At 42.3% G+C, this 11,194-nt stretch overlaps 2 protein-coding genes across 4 annotated transcripts in view; both read left to right on the forward strand.

Moving 5' to 3' along the window:
• Positions 1 to 2,124, forward strand: part of znf423 (zinc finger protein 423) — a 121,329-nt gene extending 119,205 nt beyond the window's left edge. For all 3 annotated transcript variants that reach the window (XM_019857052.1, XM_019857054.1, XM_019857055.1), the window contains one exon: positions 1,772 to 2,124. In XM_019857052.1, the coding sequence (XP_019712611.1) occupies positions 1,772 to 1,801 (30 nt within the window). In that variant the 3' untranslated portion in view covers positions 1,802 to 2,124. The remainder of the gene's footprint in view (positions 1 to 1,771) is intronic.
• Positions 2,125 to 6,055: 3,931 nt separating this feature from the next.
• The window catches only part of LOC109507661 (transmembrane protein 189), a 25,058-nt gene continuing 19,919 nt past the window's right edge, over positions 6,056 to 11,194 (forward strand). The window contains exon 1 of the mRNA XM_019857271.1: positions 6,056 to 6,452. Within this exon, the coding sequence (XP_019712830.1) occupies positions 6,293 to 6,452 (160 nt within the window). The 5' untranslated portion in view covers positions 6,056 to 6,292. The remainder of the gene's footprint in view (positions 6,453 to 11,194) is intronic.

An 11,194-nucleotide genomic window follows, 5' to 3' on the forward strand; every position in this document is an offset into this window, starting at 1 on the left:
CTGAACGAAGCTGCTTTTTAGGAGTGCTGATGGGAGCTGTGGTGAGGGGTGGGCGTTGATTGCTAATGTCTCACTGGGAAAATGTGTTCTTTCGGTGTGTGTGTGTGTGTGTGTGTGTGTGTGTGTGCGAGTGCGAGTGCGAGAGAGAGAGAGAGAGATAGAGATAGAGAGAGAGAAAAATAAGAAACGTTTCATGGGGACAAGCTGTACAGTCAAGGGAAAAGTAGGAAAGGAGGAGGAAAGTATCCGAGAGGAAATTTCTCTCTGATACACACACACACACGAATTCCCAGAGAAATCTTTCCAATCATCTTACCATCACATACATGCGCGCACACTCACACACGGACACAGAGTATTTCCCCTGCTTTAGATGTGATGGCTTTGCGTTCCAAACCAACAAATCCAGATTATCAGTTCAGCTCCCTGTCGCAGCCGATATGTGGGAGCCGCAGGGGACTGAATAGGGAGGAGTGTGTGTGTGTGTGTGTGTGTGTGTGTGTGTGTGTGTGTGTGTGTTTGAAGGAGCATGATCTCACAAGGTATGTTCCACACATCGTAACTTGAACATGAGAAGACACCTTTTTTTTTCTTTTTTTTTTTTTACAGTTTTAATGAGTTTTACAGTGACTGCATTCACCCGTTCCTCCACTTAATTTGTAATCTGTCTGTGAATTTTTAGCCCACCCACTGTATCACCCATCTGAGATAGAGTCCTGCCCCTCTTGTGATTTTAAACATGGGGGTGGATGCATCGATGGATTGAATAAACAACATTAATAAACATTTTACTTTTCTGGTGAACTTTTACTCTTTACTTTTCAAACACAAATGTCCATACTTTCTACTGTTTATGTTTTTTAAAATGAGATTCTTACTTTTAAAAACTTCTCGATGAGTGATGACACGACGTGAAAGGCACAATACAAAACCAATATATTGAAAGATTGTAACCTATGAGGAAGTAAGCAAGTGAAGGTCATGGATGGTCACACGAATGTGTTTGTCTGAGTCACTATGGAGGAAAGCAAAATGCAATCGAAGATTCCACCACTAAGACCAAAAGCCAAGAAACTTGTCACCCATGGCCTTACCTGAAATAACTTTTCAAAATCGTCGACGGTAAGAATGCAGCTGATGGAGAGCCTTCTGTGCCCAGAAAACATGTGCCTCGGCCATTCAAGAATTTGCCGTTCAGTTTAAAAAAAAATAAAAAAAAAGTTATTTTTTATTTTGTTTGTTTGGTTTTTTTTTTGTTTGTTTTGGGAACAATACTCCCTCTATATTATTTGACCAAATTAAGACAAACATTCCAAGAGAATCTCCAGGTTGGCTGCTCACTCAAGAGTGGCCGTGGCCACCATTGGCCACCACGTAGCTCTGCCCCTGATTGCTATGACTGATCTTTTGTTTTTGCTTTTAAGGCATTTTTTTTTCAGCAGCTCATGGAATGGCTGCAACCCGACTGTGTGTGTGTGTGTGTGTGTGTGTGTGTGTGTGTGTGTGTGTGTGTGTGTGTGTGTGTGTGTGCGTGTGTGTGTGTGAGTGCATATAATGCTGATTGTCTCACAGTCCAGTTTTTTAGTTTTGTCCTCCATCTTTGGCCATCAGCTGTTCTCAAACGAGGAGTCTTTGCGGCCGTTCCTGTCGCAAGTGGTGTGCGTCTCTTCCGTTATTGGGGGCGGGGGCGAGAGAACAGCTCCGTGCTCACAGAGCCCATTATTTCTCCCATCATGTGTTCTCACTTGTCCCCTCTCTCCCTCCCATCTAGAACCACACACTGAGTCAGCACGCGCAGTGAGACCGAGGCCCGGCAGGATCTCTCGGCTCAGTCGGGGCCCCCGACCCGGAGCCGGCGGGGGAACTACATCTCCACATCACAGCCAATCAAAGTGTCATTTGCCACTCACATGTAAAAGTGTAACGATCGCACCACTGGGTGTGGCTATTAGCGGCAGCGGGGGAAAGGAATATTAATGGGATATGCTATTAAATAAAGAAAGGCAAGCAGGATGAAGGAGAGGAGTGGTGTGAACAAGGTATTGTATGTGCAGTATTTTTAATCAACCCTGCCAAATTCTCTGTTACCATGTAATTATTTTTTTTCAGAGAGACAAAAAAAAAGGAATCTTTTGTTCTGGATCATGTTCATAGTTTCTCGAAAATAATTTTCTCTTCCTTCCGTTAGTATTCAAATTAATCTGTGCTCATTTTTGTCCTTCTTCCAGATGCGTTTCGAATTTCTTTCATTTGTTTTCTGTCTTTGCGTTCTCGCCGTTAGTAGGTACTCGTGCCGTGTACTTGTGATTGTCTGTTCTCCAGTTGTAAGTTCCCCCACCCCTCCAAATCTTCTTTCTATGATTATTGTTATATATATATTTTCTTCTCTTTTTGTAATTACTATGAAAGAAAGACAAAGGAGCAAATTAAAATGCAGAAAACCATGCAAATGTTTCTTTTTTTTCAGTCTCTACGGGGCCTCTAATAGTTGTAAAAAAAAAAGAAAAAAAGAAAAAAATCATCAATTTCAGTGCGTCTGGTCAATGACTGCTTTTTAAATGTGAATTAACCAGATGGCAATAATATAGCAGAGACAAAAAAACTAAGATAAAAAAAACAAAAACAAACAAATAAATACATGACAAATGAAGACATTCTGTGTGGTGTGACTTTATTCCAATTGTGTTGGTCACATACACTTAGGGGGATGTTATTTTCACTCTCCATGAGAAGATACACTCAGATTTCAGAAATATTCAGTTGGATGCGTCTTAATGGGGCTCAACAATAATTCAATGTTTTCAATAATTCAATAATTTCTTTGAAAACATTGGCAAACACATGAACATTGTATTTGTCATAAACACACATTTACGAACAGATAAAGTTTTCATTTTTCTTAATTTATTGGCAGATTTACTCATTTGCAAGTTAAACTGCAATAAAATATTTAACTGAATATTTAAGTTCCCTTTATAGCAGGGTTCAAATACTGGAGCACCGTGCAAATTTGACGGGGGTGCGTGATGTGGGAACATACTTGCTTTTTTTTTTTAAATTCTGTACAAGAATAAAGTGCAATTGCACATCCACTCTAGTAGTAAATGGGAGCAGCGCTCTAATCAATTTTTCTAAAATTTTATTTCAGGCAAATTGATGCATTTCTAATCTTTTCTGGCTGTGAGTTTGTGATGAATTGATGTATATTTATTTATTGTTTTCTTTAAGGTTAATACGGGTACAATTTTATGCAGAGGTGTACTTTTAACAATTCTATAAACAAATGATGCTATTTACAGTCACAGAGTAGTAGTTTTTTTTTTTTGGGGGGGGGGCGAAATAATACAAAACAATTAAGAGGCACTGCTTTAGAGACAAATATTAAATATTAACTCCAGTAAATCCCTGCATAGTATTGTCTGTTGTTTACATTTTGTCCCATGGGTTTACAACATTACTGCATTCTTACAGCCAGCATAAATACTACCACAGCGGGCTAGTTTAGTGGTGTGCATGTCTGCCTTGTAATTCTCAAGTACGATAATTTGAGTTCCTCGATTCAAAAAATGCTCAAGGATTTTTGTTTTCTGTCTCGGGTACCCATTGATTTGGTGTGCACTATTGGGAAGACAAGTCAGGCCAGCCGCAGCAACAATTGTGCATGTTACGCATGAGGGGAACAAGCTCCCAATGCAGTGAGAAGGCCAACTTCAAAAAGTAATCTTACCAAGTAATACATGGACATCAATGTCTTGGTACTCTTTTATTTTGAAGTTGTTCCTCTTAACGTGGCATGGCGGCTGACTTGACTTGTCTTCCTGACTGGATGCTAGCTAGATGGAGTGCATTATTATAAAATGTTGCCACAAACATCAACTTGTCAACCTGAAATAAAGTTCAATTGCTAATTAAGGATGCTAAAAAAAACTGTAGTTAATTCCATTGACATTGTATTATGTGGCGCCTGTTGTCAGCGTTAGCAGCTGTCAGCTAGCAGCTAGTTGCTAAGGAAGTACCCAATATAGGCTGGCAAGAGCCGTTGGATAACTTTTCAAAGGCAGTTTAAAAGGTGAAAATGACTCTGCACACTTTGATGTTGACAGCCCCACAGTTGCAATTCCTACTGATCAACTTTTAACAAGCCAGGCCTACTCCAATATGCTGTTTTACCCGGCAAAATCGCTACTGTAGTTTTGACATCACTTTGTCCCATACTCACTTACTAATGTTTCTAGAGCAGAAAACATTCTTTAAATGTAAGTAGTTTTTTAAAAGGTTGATTTCTAAAGAAGAAAACCAATTAGTCAATTGTTTTTAAGTGAAATCTGTTTTTTTTTCTCCTCGATATTCATAATTCTTCTCGAACCATGCAAAATGTATCATTTTTTTCAGTAGTATTTTATCCAAATATATGAATTATTCTATATCCTTTTCAGTATGATATCCGCACACCAAAATGTTCAAGAGCTGCAGACAGCAGCCCGAGCTGTGGGCTTGAATCTTTGTTCTGGCCTTCCTGTGTGGAGTGATTGAGTTCTCTCCCCATCCCATGCTTATGTGGGTTTGCGCCAGCTTTCTCCCACATTTCAAAAACATGCATGTTCATTTTAACTTGAAGCCTTGTCACACGTTAGTGTGAATGGTTGTCTGTCATATTGCTCTGCAATTGGCTGGCTCCCGCTCCGCTTAGTCAGCTGGGATGGGCTCCAGCTCAATGAGGAAAATGGATGAATGAAATATCACCACTCAACATTCCAGATCGGTTGGCAACATACAACAAAGTTGCCAACCTATTTGTGCAGTAGCTGTTCTGCACAAAAATCCACTTCAGGTAACACAAAGCTACATGTTTTACCATGGGGAGTCACAAGACCTGATTGACTTTAATGCTTTTTCCTTGTAGCAATGTTGTTTTCTAACCTCTATAGTATGCAACTGACTATATAGTAGGAATAGTTAATGTATAGTATGTATGACAAGGACAGAAAGGTAAGCAGAGTTTCTTGATGACATGCACTGGTGTGTGTGTTTGGCACACTGTATTGATTTTGCAGCTAAAGCCATCCATCCATGTACGGAAGCGTGTCTAAATAGATGATTTACTATTCCTGCAAGAAGGAACAACATCCATACAGCGGTAGCAGCATAATGCAGTAGATTGCATACTTCTCTGATCTTCTCTTTTATACATTTGTAAGTCACACCCCATTATCTCCAGTCTCCACTGTGTAGTGTCTGATTACCATTCTCTTCTCCCACGCCCAACAAAATAGTTGGATTTTGTAATTTTACATTTAATCAAACAGGATCCTCTCCCAAATCAAACATAACAAAACAAACATACTTGACAGTCTACCAAGTCATCAGTCAACTTTAAACTAGTCAGCAAGTTCTGTTGACTGTGAGCTGTTAGGGTCATGGGTGGCTGGGCAGGGGCAATGGTACACCCTGCACTGGTCGTCAAACACCTGTACTGGGCAATTACAGACAATCATTCATTCACACCCCAGTTCACATTTCAACGAAGCGAACATACAAGTCTTTAGAATGAGGGAGATACCCCGACCACCCGAAAAAAAGTAAACTGTATCATTCATTCACACCCCAGTTCACATTTAAACAAAGCGAACAAGTCTTTAGAATGTGGGAGATACCCCGACCACCCGAAAAAAAGTAAACTGCGTGAGACCCGAATTTGGATTCAAACCAAAGACTGCAAAACTGCGAAGCAATTGTACTAACCAATCAAGTATCGTGCTGCCAAAATATATCCTTAATTATCGAACTATGTCTCCACCGAAGGCTCTTGGTTACAAATTCACTCCCCGCATCTGCAGTATATTGTCAAATGGGGCTCAATTACATCGTGCAAGTGTTCCTTGTGTCCACAATTAAGTGCTAATGTCATTTTTCACCACTTTTCACCACGAATGCAAAATGCAGACGATCCCTGCTAGGGTGACCGTTGAACTGGAAGTAGACGCTTTTGGTATTAAAATGGGGGCATTTAAAGCCACGGTTTGTCGTGTGTGGGGGGGGGGGGGGCTTTTAGGCACGCGTGTTCGCGGCTGTCACGCGTGACAGCGCTTCACGCGGCCGGTTGACAGCGGAAACAAAACGCCAACCGCGGGTGGACCGAGTGAGCGTTCGCCGCCACCGGGCTGCCGCGAGCCGTCTGTCCGCCACAAAACTCGTCCAAAATCGCACGCAGCCCGCTCTTGACCCACTCCCACGATGGCGTGCGCTAGCTGAAAGACGACAGCGGCAGCGGGAGGCGGTCACGTTTGTTACTATGGCGGCGTCGTTGCTCTCCGAGAGCGACATCAGGCACCGGTCCATGGCAGAGGAGGATCCGAACGGCAACGAGCACGGGGCGGCCGCACGCAGCGCGGCGCCCCGCTGGGGACCGCAGCACGCCGGAGCCCGGCAGCTGGCTCGGCTCTACTCTCCTGGTGAGCACCGACGAGTCGAGTCAATCATCGTTTTTAGCTGTGTGCTTTTGTCATCACTGCTTATATATGAGGGGAGGCCTCACTATTGTGCACCAGCACCGAGCATCATGGTCATAGTCTGCAGAGTCGTTTTGTGCGTTATGCACCATAGTACGAGTATTGTTCTCTTCAATCAAACCATTTAGCGCACTATCAGAACGAATGTGGGTACTGTATGACATGTCTACACACTCGTCGGACAACTTTGGTTGGTAGTAGTACTGGACATGTTACTAATGAGGTGAAACTTTCTGTGTTACTTCTACGAGTGAAGTAGAATTTTCTTTTAATATCAGTTGTAGTGTTTTACTAATACCACACAGTTGTAAACTTGTGCAGTTTTACCCAAACTATTAACATGTAATTGTGCTATAAGTATGCAAAAGTTGTCCCACAAGTGAGAAAATGACATTGTCATACGAGGACCACGAAAACACTTTTTTTGTCCTATTTGTTAAATCTGTGTGTATAATTGCATTACACGAGGATAATGATCGGTAATAAAAAAAAAATCCTTCTTTGACCTTTTGATAAACTACTGCACATGAGTATAAACAACCAACTAGAGGCAAAGGGTATGATGGATGAGGTGTCTATTATTTGCCCTCCCCCACCCCCCATGTATTGAGAATACAATACAATACAATACATCATATCAATTCATTTTTTATAGGGGATGTACATCTGATGTAATTTGGTTTGACGTTCCTGATGATTTGTTGTTAAATTTACTGAACCTGGATCGTTTGGGCTCTGTAGAGCTTTTACATGTTGTTGCACATTGTAACCATGATAAAAGCTACAGCCACACCGTATCAAATCGAATCATAATCCCAGTCAATCAAATCGTTACAGCCTTGAATTGTCTCATACCCTATGTAATAGGAATCCTATCTGTAGGTGCCAATTTAATATTGGTCGATTTTTGTGGCGCGTTCCATATGCCATGTAGTCTTGATACGTTGAATTGGCATATTTCATAACCTTGTTGAAATAATCGTCATTATTATTTTGCGCAAATGTTAGATTCCATTTGTTTAAGATACACTGTAGCATGTTTGAATATTTCTTTGTTGGACTACTTGTTATGACTTCACGTGACTGGCGACAGTGCGGAGAAGAAGGCGTGAGCTGGACATGAGAGACAGGTGAGGTCAGCTCAAGCCGGAAGCGATCTAGTTTTTTTGATCAAACAAACAATAATTTCTTGTTTAATAAATAGAAAAGACAAAGAAGTCCTTGTCCTGTTTGCGTTTAAGACTTGTCGGCGCTTCAGACATCACACTAACGTATTTTATTTAAAAAATGAAATCAAATTCCAGGACCAAGTCCGTATAGCTTTAAAAGGCGGGCAGGCCTTGCCAGCTGAGTGACATGAGCATCAGTGACACACTTGCTGTCTGTGTGTCGAGTTACTCGTGGTGAGTTGTGGCTGTCAGAAGCTTGTGTATAAATGTGTTTGTTTTCTTACCGTTTCGTCAATAAGGCTCCTGGAAATGCACCATTGACTGTGTCTAGCCTTGACCTCTTGCGGGGGGGCATTCCAAATGGTTCGAACGAGCTATGATATATTTGCTAGCTAACATATGTCACTTTCTGTCTTGGTGATTGTAGATGTGTTTTTGTGGGACACATTACACTTTATGTTAATAGGTGTGAAATGATTCGTAAACTTTGGAAATTCTCTCATCTAAACTGCATCATGTTCATATTTGTTTTACCGAATAGCCTGATAAATTAAATGACTGACATCAACTGGCTCCATTAGTTTACACTGGTCCAAATAACATAAGGGGCGCTTGACCACATCATGTTCCGGTCACGTCAATGTACAAAGACCACCAAAGCTTTCCTCCTCCTCTTCCAGCATTTGGCTGGCCCTCACTTGACTCACTGAACTCAAAATGATCATCTGATGTGACAGCTCACTCGTGACCTTTTAAGACTCAATGTCATTGAACATCTGTCGCCGTGACGTCGCTCACCAAAACAAACTCTTAAGCTGCTCATTCCGCTCACCTTCCCCATTAGGAGAATTGGATCATCACTGCCGCTTCCACTGATGACTTCCTGATCTCCTCACAGCACGTGATTACAGTTTATACTGATCATAGCGCGTTAGTGCAGACACCAACTTGACAGATGAGTCAAAAGGAGACCAAACTTTTTGGCAAGTCTATTCTTAAAATCTTTGGCGTGATCAAGAAATGACTCATGAAAATGATTCATCTTGGCGGCAGACAAATGGGCAAACAGCTCTGCCTCGTTGCTCCTCTTGTTAGCGCGATGAATACATGTACAAGTCCACCAACCCCATCATTTCTGTCAGCGGGTGTGACTCATGAGGAAGGTGACCACCTCACACTTGAGGGACTTCACATCACGGAGCGAGCGCTCTCACTTGTGATGACGTGAACGCTGACAATGTCAACTTGATGCACGGTCTATTTATTGATATCGTGCCAAAATATTCACTCACTCTTAGCTTAGATTTTTTGCTAATTTGAATGAATATTTGTAAAATTATGTCGTCTGGGTTTTTTTTTTCCATTTCGATAAAAATAGCAAGAACAACGTCAACCCAAAGTTTCTTGTTTTAATTTTGCTAGCTTTATCGCCCAAGTTGTGATTCATTCTCGTGCAAACTGTTGCACTGTTCAATGTTAATGGTGTTCGAATGGAGCCATCCTAACTTGTCTGTGATTGTCCTAAAAGCAGCACGTTTGCTCTCTCGCTTTAGTGTTTTGATGCTTAAGAGGATCACGCATGCATTTGGGGTCCCGGCAACTTTATCCCGTCTCACTTAGCAGCCGCTTAGTTAGCACACTGAGCCCAAACGTTAAAAATAATCCTGATCAGGCGCACATGTGGATCACTTCCTGACACTACAAATATTCTCCATTAAAAAGAGTGGCTGGTGATTGTCGCCCTATATGATATATAATTGATTGATGGGTTGGTTTTAGCATGATTGATTGATTCGTGGTCCTAGCATCCTTCAGATTGTGATTTTATTTTTCTTGTGTTGCCCTTGGGAAAAAAAATTTTAAATTGCACACCCCATGTAATATTTGGTAATTGTTCTCGGTACTTGAAAAGACGCGACATGTCAAATATTGCATGTTATTATATGAAATGAACAGTGTTTTAAGCTTTAGTCATTGAGTGTGAATGTTCATGTTTGGAGCAGGTTGAGTCAAAAAGACGTATTTGTTTTGGTGCTTGCTGCCAAAGGGCCCAGCAGGCCAAAGGCAGAGGACGCGCTCGTCCACGCTAACAATGCCACCAGGACATTTTAAGGCAAGCTTAAAAGTAAAAATGCTTCCCACATGCTGACAAGTGTCTGTTAAAGACAACTAAACAGGCCCAATTTCAAATGCCAAAGAGTCCATTTAAGGCAGCGCCACACTGTTATACGCTCAGATGTTTGGCTTCTTCTCGGCACTGGCGGGAGGTAAATCTAAATAGCAGTTTGCCTTGTTAGACTTTGGACAAGTTAGATGAGGCGGCCGAGACGCTCCATCGAGCCGAATGTGGCCTCATTACGACACAGCCTGGATGGACAAACAGCTGGAGACGTCTCCGTTTGTCTCTGCCGCTTTGCTATCCTCCGCCGGCTCCTTCCCCTCTTCCCCTCCCCGCCATCCCTCTCCCGCGTCCTCCTGAGGGGCTGAAGAGTCTCGCTGGACCAAGCCCCTCCTCCTCCTCCGGCGTTTCATCGTGCCCTCAAGGCGCACGATAGCCGCGTGTGGTCTTGGACATTTGTAAATCGCATCATGACATCAGTCCATATGGTAAAAAGGCAAGCGTGAAAGGCAACAGGTGGTGCTCGAACCTCCGACATCCGTCGGCCATTTTAGTCCATCAGAAACTTTTGAAAAGTGTGTGTGCGGGCGTGCGTGTGCGTGTGTGTGTGTGTGTGTGTGTGTGTGTGTTGACTGTAGGTAGTTAAATTATCCTGACCATCTCACAGGAAACCCCTCAAAAAGCATCACTGGCATTAACTAGCACAGTTATTGTATTATACACCTTTTGTAATTCCCCGGGCAGGAAGTTGGAAACAATTACTGTTTTTATTTTGGAAGTAAAAGTGGGTTTCAATGAGTCCAACATTTGGTAGGAATGCAAATGATGCTTTTGAGAGACAGCTTTTCTCAGAATCAGACACAACAGTGTGAAATATACAATACCACACACGTTGGCTTCAGGCGAGCCTTGGAGCTACCATTCTGCTGTTGACCTTGACCGTGTGTGTATGCAATTAGTATGATGAGGGCCACAGATGAATATGGTGGAAGTTGAAAGCCCCGGGGATGACAGGATGCTGTCCAACAAACACAACGCACACACACACACACACACACACACACACACACACACACACACACACGATTGGATCCGACCATCTTTTATTTTGTGTGTGTGTCTCAACGGGGGAGAGAGGCTGGAGCAGGGCCGACTTAACACTCACTCTCATGTGGCTTAAAATGTGTGTGTGTGTGTGTGTGTGTGTGTGTGTGTGTGTGTGTGTGTGTGTGTGTGTGTGTGTGTGTGTGTGTGTGAGAGAGAGAGAGAGAGAATCTCATTTGCCACATTCTTTGTTGCTGTTGAATCTATAGGGTAATAGATTTATTAAGTTTGTCTGGCACAAACGTGTGTGTGTGTGTGTGTGTGTGTGTGTGTGTGTGTGTGGGTGTGTGTGT

Source organism: Hippocampus comes, unplaced genomic scaffold (genome assembly GCF_001891065.2).
Source record: "Hippocampus comes isolate QL1 unplaced genomic scaffold, H_comes_QL1_v1.1 scaffold186, whole genome shotgun sequence".
NCBI classification, from domain to species: Eukaryota; Metazoa; Chordata; class Actinopteri; order Syngnathiformes; family Syngnathidae; genus Hippocampus; species Hippocampus comes.